At 40.8% G+C, this 13,297-nt stretch overlaps 1 protein-coding gene across 6 annotated transcripts in view; it reads right to left on the bottom strand.

Moving 5' to 3' along the window:
• The window catches only part of plce1 (phospholipase C, epsilon 1), an 86,284-nt gene extending 73,485 nt beyond the window's left edge, over positions 1–12,799 (bottom strand). For all 6 annotated transcript variants that reach the window (XM_087179239.1, XM_087179240.1, XM_087179241.1 and 3 more), the window contains exons 1-5: positions 12,663–12,799; positions 8,235–8,591; positions 7,083–7,748; positions 6,421–6,831; positions 6,047–6,256 (exon numbers count right to left, since the gene is read on the bottom strand). In XM_087179239.1, coding sequence (XP_087035365.1) covers positions 6,047–6,256; positions 6,421–6,831; positions 7,083–7,703 — 1,242 coding nt within the window. In that variant the 5' untranslated portion in view covers positions 7,704–7,748; positions 8,235–8,591; positions 12,663–12,799. The remainder of the gene's footprint in view (positions 1–6,046; positions 6,257–6,420; positions 6,832–7,082; positions 7,749–8,234; positions 8,592–12,662) is intronic.
• Positions 12,800–13,297: the final 498 nt, after the last annotated feature.

The raw sequence follows: 13,297 nt of genomic DNA, 5'->3' as shown, positions 1-13,297 counted from the left end.
CTGTTTCACCTGTAAATCCCTTTCATTATCAAATTACCTTTTTTTCATCTATTCCCTTTTGTGTTGTCTACATTTGGGTCCAGTTTTCCTGTGAACGTGACAATTTATTAACTTCCAATAGCTCAAACTGTGATTGTGACTGTAATTGTATTCACTTCAACCTTTTTAGTAGCTCTAACCTAATTAGTTCAGCATTGCGTGTGTTCATGTACATTAATTCCCAACTCACATCGTACGCCAGTGACACTGGCAACAAGTTTGTTATGCATGCATACAGTAGCCTATTTTTTTTTGTTTGTTTTGTTTTTTATGCCCATCTGGTTCGGTGCACATACACACTTGAAAACTGATTGATGGCCCTTTCAAAGAAATGAACCAGTCTATTTACTGAAGCAATTACCTGGAAAGCTAATCAGTTCAACCTCACCTCATGGCACTTTCTGGTATGGAATGGACGGCTTAAAACCGGATATTTGCTGGACATTTTATCTACCTCTGAAACAAGCACTAATTGGTAACAAAGACGTGGATGTGTTCACAAGAGTTATTACCTGAGGTCATAAAGGGCCGGTCTTTAAAAGTATTGACGCATTTTACAGGCATGGATATTTGACTAGTAAAGGGCTGGAGGGAACATACAATTCAGCAGAGCAAACAAGAATGAGTTTAGCAAGTTTCCATATATCACAGGCTGTGTTTTGATCTTATTGTTTGGGACAGCCCAGATAATATTTGTTGACCAGATGCAACCTAACTTCAAAGCTAGACACCATCAACCAGCACTAATATAGCACCATAAGTCATACTGACAGCGATATGGATGGTTATCAACTTTGTTCCAGAAAATAAAAAGATTTTTAAAGTCATGTTTTGAAGCAATCATCACAGACTTGGTTTGGACAAAATTCAATTTTGTCTTCAGCCGCGGAGAAAGGCAGAAAATTTGCTTACTTTGATATTTTGGTGGCCGATATTCCCCTGTAATCAGCTGCAACCACTGTCTGAAGAGACACTCTGAGATCTCAGTCTAAATAGAGTTTGACCACCAACAACTTCAATAGACACAGTACTGAGGGCTATCTCAGTCACCTCAGCGTGAAAAGCAATCTAATATTTGTGCTTTACAAATTGAAAGGAAAAATGAAAAGAGGAAGAAAAATATTCTGTGTGGGTATGTGTGTGACTGTTATCATCAACAGCAAAGCAACCGCATGACAGAGTGAATAGGGAACACAGTGATGTGTGCATGTGCAAGAGAGAGAGACACAGAGAGAGAGAAAGAGTAGTGCTGTGACAAGAACTGATAACCTATCTCCCCCCTCTATTAATCCAGCCCCGGACAGGAAGTGATGTATACAGTCAGGACTGTTGTTTTTGTGAATCAAACCTGACACACACTACTAACTTCTGGTGAACTGTGTTTTTATACTGAGCTATTCAGAGTCATTAAAAGTGATGATGTCCAGTGCAGCAGAAAAGATAACCTCCCATATGAATAACAGCCTATCTGAAAGTCCCATTTCAATAAAAAGAAATTAGTAAGAGTTTGCTATCAATAGTGTTAGGTTTAATTGAATTGACAAAAGGCACCAACATGGTTCACTGCTCAAAAGAATCTTGGTGGTTCACAGCAGCAGAGGAGAACACAGGATGCAAAGGAGATAATGAACATGTGGTCACTAAACCTTGAAAACTGAATGCTGGGAAATGTAACCTGGTCTAATTAATTCAAGTTTTTTCCCCTACTGTAATGTCAAAACATTTTGAATTCATTACAGCTCTTGCTCCATTAAAAATAATGGCGGAAAAAATTACTAAAATGTTGAAATAATTAAAACCAATGACTATAACATAAACCTATGGTATCATTAAATTCTCCAGGAGATCCTGTATTTCTATGTTGAACAGTACTGAGGATATTTAAAAAAAAAAAAAAAAATTCAAATGGGATTTTTACAGTGGTAAAAAATACCTTAGTAGCTCCTCAAGTGGCAAGCTCAGAGCAGGGTCAGTTGAATTTGGTGTCAGTACAGGCCAGTAAGGTGCAGCCTGGTTGAGCATACATTCCTTCCAATATTTAGACTGCTCTTAAGGTAAATACATGTGTGAGGTTGATGCATCTAATAATGTGGTGAGTTTATTCACAGCTAGCATCCTCTGTTCGGTTTAAGATGCTTTCGTCAATAATGTGGTGACAGCAGTGCATTAGAGAGAGCAGAGGACATTTTGGATTTATTCCTGGATTTGAACAGACACGCTGAGGGAAACACGACAGCACAGAGCATCCCTGGAGGGAAGAATGTCTTCCAGTCCCTGAAGACTGGTTTTTCCTCTGTAATAGGAGGATGACATATTTTCAAGCAAACATCTCTCTCAACCTCACTACCACTCAGCCCTAACTGCTTGTCTAAAAGGTATTTAAATGTGCATGTCCATGTCTGTGCACGCCTTTGTCTGCAACATTGGGCATGGTCACTTACCACTTAGCCGGACACCACTTTGAGTTAAATGAAAGGACTCAGCAGGTTGTTAATTGGTAGACTCCACAAAGGCAAACAATAAAATGCTTCTTGTTACAGAGACTGTTGGATCCCTATGCCAGGTGTGTGTGTGTGTGTGTGTGTGTGTGTGTGTGTGTGTGTGTGTGTGTGTGTGTGTGTGTGTGTGTGTATGTATGTATGTATGTGTGTGTGTGTGTGTGCTTGTCACGGTTAAGCTTGCTCAAAGTTATGAAACTTCCTTGTTCTGTCTCTCCTGCCCCCACCATAATATGAAAAAAAGATGCATGGCGTTTTAACTGCTCAAACCAGATCGGCATCTCTCTGACACACATCTGTGAGTTACCAATAGTATTAAGGTGGTGCAAAAACACAAAGAATCATGGAAACAGTATGATTTAATGACTCACTATGGTTTCAACCTTTGGCTCTTATGGTTAAGTATTTCTAGTTGCCAAACTTACTAAATGATCCCACTGCAGAGCCCACGGAAGGACAAGGAGGAAAACACGCTATTACAGATGTGCTGTCCTGAGAATCCTCATCGTGTTCATTTTCTTTTACATGTAAAACATAACTTCATGGTTTTGTCTTGGTCTAAATCTTTCTTTTTGTTTCCTCTCTCTCATTCTCTCTATTCTCTCAAATAGTCCATCCCGACACCCCCTCCAACCTTGTTTTCACTTTTCTTCCATGGTAGATTTTCTCCTTTTTCCACTGTTAAAATCTCATTTTCTCCCTCTTTCTCTACTAGCCTGTTACCCCTCCCTACTCTCTCTCTCTCTCTCTCTCTCTCTGCCACTGTTGCCCTGCTCCAGTCCCTCCTCCATATAATCCTGTGTTCTTTGGCTCGCTTCATTAGTTGTAGCAATAAACACACAGGGCCACAGGATACCTCCAGAAAACTACTCAACACGATTACTGCAGAGTCAGGCTCACATGCCACATATAGGGGGCCCTGTGTACCATAAAGTGTGATTGTGTGCATGTAAAACACAGAGGGGAGTAGAGACAGACAGAAACAGTGTGGTTTTGTGTGTGTGTGTGTGTGTGTGTGTGTGTGTGTGTGTGTGAGTGTGTGCGTGCGTGCGTATAATATTTAAAAAACTAAAACTATGGCCATCTCTCAGTAGGTATCAATGAACTCATTCAAACTGAAATGCAAGGAAACCAAAATTGTTTACATTTAAAAATGTGTGTATTGTGTGAACTAATGAATAATCATTTATAATGTTTGTGCACTAAATATTTGATCAAATAAAACAAATAGAAAATAGAGTGAATTTGTTTCTTTGCAGCTGTTTTGGACTGCATGGCTCCCATTTGTTTGGGATGCGTTCCTCTCTTCATAGTTTTTTATGATCCTTATGACAACTCTGCCTCATCTCTGCTTATTCGCTGCAACTCAGAGTTTTCAGAGTTTCTCTGGTAACCCCTTACGGGAGCAGCTCAGATGGTGTTTTGACAAGGGAAGTGCTGGCGACTCCCCCATTTTCAATAGGCTCATTATTAAAGCAGCTCTGCCTGGACTTCACTCAGCCCGAATTTCTATGACCACAAAGGACTCATAAAAACATTTTGGCAAAGTCCAAAACCACACTGCAGTATGCACATGGGTATGAGTGTGTGCGTGTTTGTGTGGCGTGAGTGTACGAGCCCCCCTCCGTACATAAGAAACCTTAGACGGGACTTGGCTCTGTTGTGGCTGTGCATAAACCCATGAAAACAACACAAATACATTTCCATGCATATTATGCACACACATGTCGAATCCCGCCATAAAATGTAAGTCATCAAAAAATGTCACGGTCATGAGCACATGCATGTGCCCACATAGACAATCCCCCTCTTTCAATGGTGGGGACCTGACTTTAAATAAAAGTACTCTGGAGAAGTGATTTTGGAGAAAGTAGTTTTTTAAAAAAGTCCAAGCTCTCACCCTTTTTCTCGAATTAACTATTATGATTAAATACAAATGTTATTTATCATTATTTTCTACAGAGCCAAAAGTCAATGGGTTGTTTACATCAACACACTGGGAATCATAGTAGGCTGCTGTGTATACATGTATACACTGTAACTGAATTTACCATCAACAGTTACACGAAGCAGGGAAATAAAACAGAAATACAATATGCTCTTTGAGACGGAATACAATAAAGTTGGTCTTGTGTAATTCAGTGGTTGTTATGTGTCTTCAGGACACTGGGTTTCGGTCTCCATGTGTTTCGAGTTTTTACAGGAAGAAGTGGGATAAGTGTGCATCCTGTGTGATGCTGCTGATTCCTGAGTCCTCACAGATTCTCATAATGTTTGCACCTCTCGGACAGAAAAGCATGACTTACTTGATTGATTGCTATTAAATGTGAGTGTGTGAGACAAACGTCTATTGAAGAATAACCGTGTGTTGTTTATTCTCTGAAATGTGCCTGCCACGGTTGCTCAAGCTGATCAGCTCCTGTGAGAGGTTTTTCGTGTTTGTAAAACACTCTCTCTCTCTCTCTTGCTTGGAAACTGGATAATAACACAGCAAAGGACTGGGTCTCTCTCCGTCTCTTTTCCTCCGTCCTCCATCCCTCTCTAACTTTCTCACTCTGTCTTGCTCATTCAGTCTCTCTCCAGTTTCCATGGCTTTAACTTTAATGCAGATGCCAACTCTGCTTAGTCCATCTACAAACGCATGTGCACGCAGGCACACGCACGCACACCCTACACAGACACACACACACACACACACACACACACACACAGACACACACACAGACAGACAGACAGACAGACAGACAGACAGAGACAGACACACACACACACACACACACACACACACACACACACAGAAGGCTCAGTCATTCAGTCTGTCAGTAGTATTGAGAGTAGAACTAACAGAGAATAAATCATTTTTCCACAGCAGGGGCCCTAACCTGAACAAAGAGCCTGTGTGTATGTGTTTTAGGATGGGTGTGTGTGTGTGTGTGTGTGTGTGTGTGTGTGTGTGTGCGTGTGTGTCGACCTATTAACATATTCCTTGAACAATTTAATCATCTGCCATGCATAACAGGCATAACATTTCAATGCAAACAGTGGAAGGCACAAACCAGGAACAACTTTTCTCCATTGAAGTGGAGTTTAAAAAGAAACCACATACAAACCCACGTCTCTGTATGTGAAAATTTCACATCATTTCAAGTTCCCACTGCAACATATTTCTCAATATCATAAAAAAAGGCAACCTTGATATCCCACGGCTTAAGATAATTATTGAAAACATGTCATCAATTGTGCTGATTATTACTGTAGACTTACTTCGAATCTGTCTGAGATGCACTGGTACAGTTCTCCCATAACAGGAGCGTGTTAACAGTAGCCTGTTGGTGTGAAAGATACACTAGCCAAGACCTGAGAGGTTCACTGCATTTCTGTCCTGACTATGTTTTCAGCAACTTTCAGAGCACATTTAAGGTCTTCACATCTGGAATGCTTCTATTTCACGTTTAAAACTTTGTTTTATGAAATCTATACACAAAGACTCTGTGTATTCATTCTCTTACCTGCTGTAGTTTAACACCAACAGAGCGTAGCATCCCCCTGCAGACTCTGAATTCTTCTCCCACACCATGGATTAGGATTGGCCACATATCCTTCTTGCTGGGTTGCCATATCCTGTGGTGAATAACCACCTCCCACACCTCTTCTGAGATGCGCCCAGACGGCAGCGTCCTGACAATTGCTCTGGTTCCCGTACACACTGACTTGGTTACCTTACAGAAAGAAGGACAGTATTTCAGCATGTCTCATTATTTTGAAGCATATTATAAATGAAGCGTACTGTCAAGATCGTTTCCATAGTGATTAAAAGGGAAAAAAGACACGAAAGCATTTAAAATCTATCAAAAAAAAAAGACAAACTATTAGACCTATTTACCTTCTGATTATTCTTGAAGAAGCGCCTCACCAGGACAGTGGAACGCTCTTTACGGTTCCTAACAAACTCTGTGTTATCCAAGGGACCCTCTGCATCAATTTCCTCACTGCTGCTGCCCCCGCTGCAGCTCCTGATCACTCCCGAGGGTGACCTCTCACTGTGCCCAAATGTTGTTGTCATGGTTTCAAGAGATGTCCGTCGTAAAAACAGTTTCTCGAGGGAGCATTTGTTAACCCTGGGCCTCCGGTTGAGTCTCTCTAAACTTGAGTAGCCGTCTTTGAGATGCTGCTGGCGGATGTGTCCATTTTGGTGATGTTGATGGTGGTTGGTAAGAGGGGAACTACAGGGAGAAGACACCAAAGAGCTTGGTTCACTGGACGGGCTGCACCGCGATGAGTGGTGAGGTGAAGGCTAGAGGAAGAGAAAACATGGTACATTAAAACAGTCAGAGATGTTTCTTTATAGCTAAATTATTAATGACTCAAATGGACTGTTTAATGGGGTAAAGTATTGACTATAGTGTAAACATTGTGACATTGTCAACACTGAACAGGGATTTTAAATGTGAAAAGCATTTTAGAGTACATAGAACACGTAACACAGCCCTGATATAGCAGCTGAATTTGCAGCTAACCAGGGCTAGCACTGTCCTCCTTTATTACCTTGTGGGAAGCCAACATAGACACAGGCAGGCTGCTGCGGCGGATGTGTCGCTGGATGCGCCTCGAGGGGCTGGAGCTGAGACAGGGACTGTGAACAGGGCTGGAGTTAGGGCTTGGACTGGATCTGGGGCTGTGGCAAGAGGAGGTGTTTGGACTCATGTAAAGGCTAGACAGGGTGCAGGAGCAGCGGGTGCTGCCAGTTCTGTTTCTGCCTGCATCCACACCTTCTCTAGGGGTGTCCAGCTGGCACGGAGATCCCTCTGAACTTTTCCCAGGTATTGGAGTAACTGTGTTCGCTATTCTTTCAATTCGCTTGCCAGCCGACACCTCTGGACAAAGTTTCTCTTCGGTACTCAAGAGTTTTGAGCTGTAATCCAAACACCCATATTCCTCGTCCAAAATAGTCCCTTTCCCACTGTCACACGACAGCTTCCTATATAAGAGGAGGGAAGGGCTGCTCCTCTGTTTTGACTGCAGCAATTGGTCAGAGTATCGCCGTATTTCCTGGCTGTCATTTGCATGTCTAACTTCTCTGCTGGGTCTACTCCCAGTTGATGGAGGAGAAGCACGCTGAGCCAGGACTACAGCTCCAACCTGTGTCTGATTTTCTTCAGTGGCCATCGTGTCTCCCTGGAGCCTCCTGTTTTGTCCCTTGTTTTGCTGCAGCTTTGAAAAGAAGTAAAATTTTGATGTTGAGGGCAGTTAAGCAGGAGAAATCTAACTAACAGCATTTAGAAGAACTGCAAAATTTGACTGTAGAAGACTCTCTAAGTTCCTTGTACTGGAAAACGACTTCTTCCATCTCAATTAGTGGCTCCATAGGGGAAGAAGGAGGAAATGAAATTTGCAGAGGAAATGAAATTTGCAGACTTCAAACCTTATATATTGTGTGAGGCTACTGCACTGTCATCCTTACCAACTCGGCTGGTCCAGATGAGTAATGTTAGTGAGTCCTGCTTTCTCTGAATAGAGCATATTCTCACTGCTCTTCCACAATATGTGAAAAATATACTTTTTAGCTCAGCTGCGGTGGAGCAGCACCTTATTATTTTAGACTGATTCGTTTACATAATACTACAGCAGTTTCAATTATTCATCATTTATCGTCAGTCATTGGCAGCTAACCTATATTTTAAAGTTCATGTTACTTACTTAGATGATCAGAAGAATCCACTTCATGCTACACAACAGTCCCAAGCTTCTTTTTTCTATTTCAGTGTGCCATCATGAGCATAGGTCCGTGCCGGGGCAAATAACAACTTGCAGTGACCTCTTGGGTGACTAAGACAGCATGTCCATACACAGTGTGCTCTGTCTGTGTGTGTTGTGGAAACAGAAGCTTGTGCAGCTGTACAAACCACGATAGAGAACCCACGGAGGTGACCTTGGAGGACTGAGGAATTTCCTTGATAGTACGGTCACAGCTTACATGACCATGTGTGTGCCTCTGTGCACTAGCTCTGCATGGTCCCAACATGTATCTGTGGCATAGTTATCCACTTGTAGGCCCTGGGAGAGACATACAGACAGACCACAGACACACCAGTCATTATTTTTCCTGGTTTTCATGACCAATTTCCAATTATATATTTATATTCACAATAAAATAAACACTGAACTTTCAAACCATTAAAGTACATTCAAAGAGACTGACTGAGACAGCTAGCAAGTTCAAGATTGAGTAATACAAATACATTTTACTGTGCTCTTCTATCATCACATTAGCTTTCTTATCCGTAACTATTCAACTAAATCACTTCACAGTGCATGGGCCATTGTGAGTGAAACAACTGAAATAACAAATTCTGAATTTAAGCGGGAAGGGAAGACAGAGGGAACATTCATTTCACAGCATTTTAAACCCATCAAAACCACAAACTTTCCAGAGTAATAAGAATGACACTTAATAAAATGAGATGATGTGTTCGTTACAAGTTAAATAATTTCATCTCTGTGAGGACATTTTTTGAATACTTCTGTAATGTTGTGTCTTGGAGAAATAATATGGACTAATTTCATCACCTCACAACCAGAGTACAGTCTTCCATGCGATCTAGATATCCCACAGTTATCTAACATCATCACAACCTTACATTTTCTTGATCATAAAAAAAATGTGTTGGACTGGTGTGATGTAACTGGTATTTTGAAATGGCAATTTCAGAATTGGGTCAGCCTGGTGGTTTAGGGGTTAAGGCGCTGACCATGGACTGAAGTGTCCTCAATTCACATTCAACCAGGGGACCTTTGTTGGTTATCATTCCCCAACTCGCTCCCTCCTAGTTTCCTGTCACGTCTCCAATGTCGTCTATCACTAAAGGCATAAAATACAGCCAAAATACTTGGAAAACAAACCTTTGATTAAAGTATGAAACGTTATGAATTCCAGAGAGTGTTATTAGTGGTAAATGTAACAGTATGCTTTGAGTTTGCAATGCTACTAAATGCACACATTATTTATACATACTAACGTTGACATCCGTAAACTTTCCTTCTCCTCAAACACAAACACTTGTTAACGTATTTGATCACATTTATCGCAAACAGCTTTTTTTTTTTTTTTTATTTTGATCTTGTCCAGCAGTCTTGAAACCCAAGACTCTTGTCTTTAATGAAAGCACAGACTGTTTAAAAGAAGCCAGTTATGCAAACTCAGTAGAATGCCAGCTGGAAATGAGAAAAGCTAATGATGCCTATGAAACTGAACAGTCCGTTTTCAGTAGCTGGCTTTCATTACACACAGTCTATAATAAATAGGAAATGATGTCTCATACCCAATATGTCCGGAAAAAAAACAGATTTCATTTGGAATATTCTGTCTATATCAATCTAGCACATTGGTAGGCAAAGAAATCAGAGCTCGGCAGAGATTAGTTATGCACCCTGTTAGCATGAAATACCTCCGTAACAGACACACTCAGCCACAACATGCACGGATACTAATTGTGTGGTTCTGGTATTGTAATGTTGGCCAGCGACATATAAATCCAAATAACTAGTGCCCGAAACCTCATAATTAGAGTGACCACAGCCCTTAACCCGCTGCCAAAATACATGGGCCACAGTCGGAATGTGTGACCGACCCAGAGAGGAGGGACCAGCTTCACGTTAAGAGGGTGTGTGGGTGTGTGTGAAAGAGAGAGCGAGACTGAGAAAGAGAGAGAGAGAGCTCAGCTCACTGATTCTTAGTAAAAATCAAGTTCCTCCAACACACACACACACACACACACACACACACACACAGTATATGTATCAAGGTGCAGCCTCGTTTCAAGGCTCCGTGCCACATTCACACAGACAGAACTTCAGCCAAAGGGATGAAACAGACAGGTGCTCCATTAATAAGCTCACAGTGACATCTAACCTTCGTATGACGTCTAGTCTGCAGCTTGGCTTCAATCTTTTGATGAGACTGATTTGACAGCTAAAATAAGGTAAATGCTGATGATGAGACCCTTAAGAGGACTGCTGATTCATGTTGATTTTGTTCACTGCAAGACAATTCTTCTACACATCTACAATCGCAGACAGATATTACAAAACAGACCTGTATTGATCACTAGGCATCATTAGTGTTTTACTAGTGTTGCTGATTCAGTTTTAAAAGAATAAACCACTAAGTAATAAACAGAAGACATGCCAAGATTCAGAATTTCCCAAAAACTAATACATGTCTATTGAAATGAAATTTTGGAGTTGAGGCACTTTTATTCAAAATGGGCTTTCATAATCAATACAATGCTGCTCATAAAAAAAAAAGAAAAACATGCAAAAACGCTTTATATGGCTGGATCAAAGTTTGACAGTTCATTTAGTAAATTCTCCCCCTCCATTGCCCCTTAATGGAATATAATGAATACCAATCCAAATCCCAAACATTAAAAAGATATAAACATGCAGTATGTTTGCCCAAGAAACTTAACACTAAAACTGACAACAACTTCCTCCTAGGTAAATAATGGACTTCAATAGATCAGTTGCACAATATACCTCTAGACTGAAACTACAGCAGCTAAAAGTAAATTCCTGAGGACCTCTGACCTACTGACATGCTGAAAATGCTTTCTCACAATACCTCAGACAAAATATGATGGGACACATTTTTCTTTGTTTTGTTTTTTGTTTTTTTGTTGTTTTTTTTGGGGGGGGGGTCCATTTTCAGAAGCATGTGTCAAGTTGTCATCATGTCATCATTTTTTAACAGTCCATTCTTCACTGTGGTGAGAGCCCACTCTGATCCATAATAGACAAAATCTAAACGGCATGTGTCACAGTCAACTAACAGGTCTAACCAGACATACCAAAAGTTGGCAAAGAGTACGTGCAAAACTTGTAGCCACTAAGCGTGACTGTGTATCTCTCACCAGTGCCTGTTAATGCTGTCAATCCTGCTTGAAATGAAATGAAATCATAAATGGACACTGTTTGACGCTTTTATCTCTTTCTTTTACATTTAGAATAAAGGTAAATGAATAATATAATTATACTCCACCTTTCTGCAAACTTGTATGTACATGTCTATATTTCCAAATGCCTGAAATCACAATTTAAGTTTGGTATGTAAAGTCTGTTATGGGCACAACCTGCCACTGAGCTTGGGTGTAGTTATGAAGGTGAGACTAACAATAACACAGGCACGCCACAGCAGCAACAACAACTGGCTGATGATAAACAAAAGTGCAGTGAAATTAAATGTGCAGCAGACAAGATGTGATTGTAAACATGTAAAATACACACGCAAGTTGTCTAATTGGAGACCATCTGTATTTGTCTGTTGCTTCAGTGAATGTTGTGGCTGTACAGATGTTGGCTACTGCATCAAGGTAGCTGTCATTTGAGGACACAAACTGACGCCACATATGTCAGGGCATGAACTTGTCACGAGGGCGATACTAGCGTAACGTTTTGGTTACTTGAGGCAAGAAATTGCGCACTGCAGCTTTAAGTTGTCAAGCCATGTAGCCAGAAGCATGATAAACAGCTGTGCTTGCCATCAAGCTAATTTAGAAACACTGAAATTAGCAACGGGATAGCATTTCCACACTATGGAGACCTAAAATGGAAGCATGTTGAAGATTTGATGTAGCTGTGCAACAGCTGTTTATTTAGGCTTTATCCTCATGACTGCATTTCATAATTATAATTTACACAAACAGCAAATAAAATGGCAACAATAAAGACCTCTCAGCACTATTACGACATAACAGACCTTAGTAAACCTAAAAACACAAACGCGCATACGCTAAACGCAGTTCAAAGTAGCTCTTGTTATCAGCAGAACTGTGACCCTGGCTGGGAAAACAAATGGCTCTTCCAGGCTAAATCTCAGCCTTCGGCCACAAACGCAGACAGACGCACACACACACACAATACACACGCACCGACACACCCACACAGGAAACCAGGTCACGCCAAGTGACAAGTGCACTGACCAAGAAAACACTCAATCACTTCTACATCACTTATTATATTATATACAATATTGTCCAACACAGCACGCACTCTACCAGGCTTCTTGTCTGACAAAATACCTCAAATCATAAAAAGAGATTTCAAGCCTAATTTTCTGAAAATACTTACAATTAATCTGGATACATGCCTCTTAAAAGGTTTTGGGAATCTAATGCTCCAGGTTTTCCAAGTGATTCAGGATTCCTGCTCACTATCTTTGTGTCAACTGAGTGAGAGACAGAGAGGGAGAGTGAAAGAGCTATGTCTCTCTCTCTCTCTCTGTGAGAGAGAAACAGAGCGAGAGAGAGAAAGCATGACATGAGGGATGGGACTTGTGCAGTCAGTCTGAAAGTTCAGCAGCCAATCAGAATGCGTTTTTGAAGTTTGTACATAATTTATTGACATAAATATTTAACCTTGACAGTCATCACACTGGCAGTTACAGCACAAACAAAGGGATGCTGTGACACCCAGTCATTTCATTTCATGAGGTATTTGCAAATGGATTCTGTCCTAAATGAGATACTGTATTTTTCTGTGTTTTTTTTAGATGAGTGATGGTAATTTCTCAATATTAAAGCAATAGTTCAACATTATAGGAAATATTTTTATTTGCTTTCTTCTTGAGAGCTAGATGATAAGATTGACACCACTCTCATATCCATACAGTAAATATGAAGCTAGCTAGCAGCCGCTTAGCTTAGCTTAGCATAAAGACTGGAAACAGAGCCTGTTTCTGTCCAAAACAAACAAAATCTACCTTG

The sequence above is a fragment of the Seriola lalandi genome, unplaced genomic scaffold, assembly GCF_002814215.2.
Source record: "Seriola lalandi dorsalis isolate HSWRI2012SDOR001 ecotype SW California unplaced genomic scaffold, Sedor1 jcf7180002054801, whole genome shotgun sequence".
Taxonomy (NCBI): domain Eukaryota; kingdom Metazoa; phylum Chordata; class Actinopteri; order Carangiformes; family Carangidae; genus Seriola; species Seriola lalandi.
This window is presented reverse-complemented; position numbering and strand designations above follow the sequence as displayed.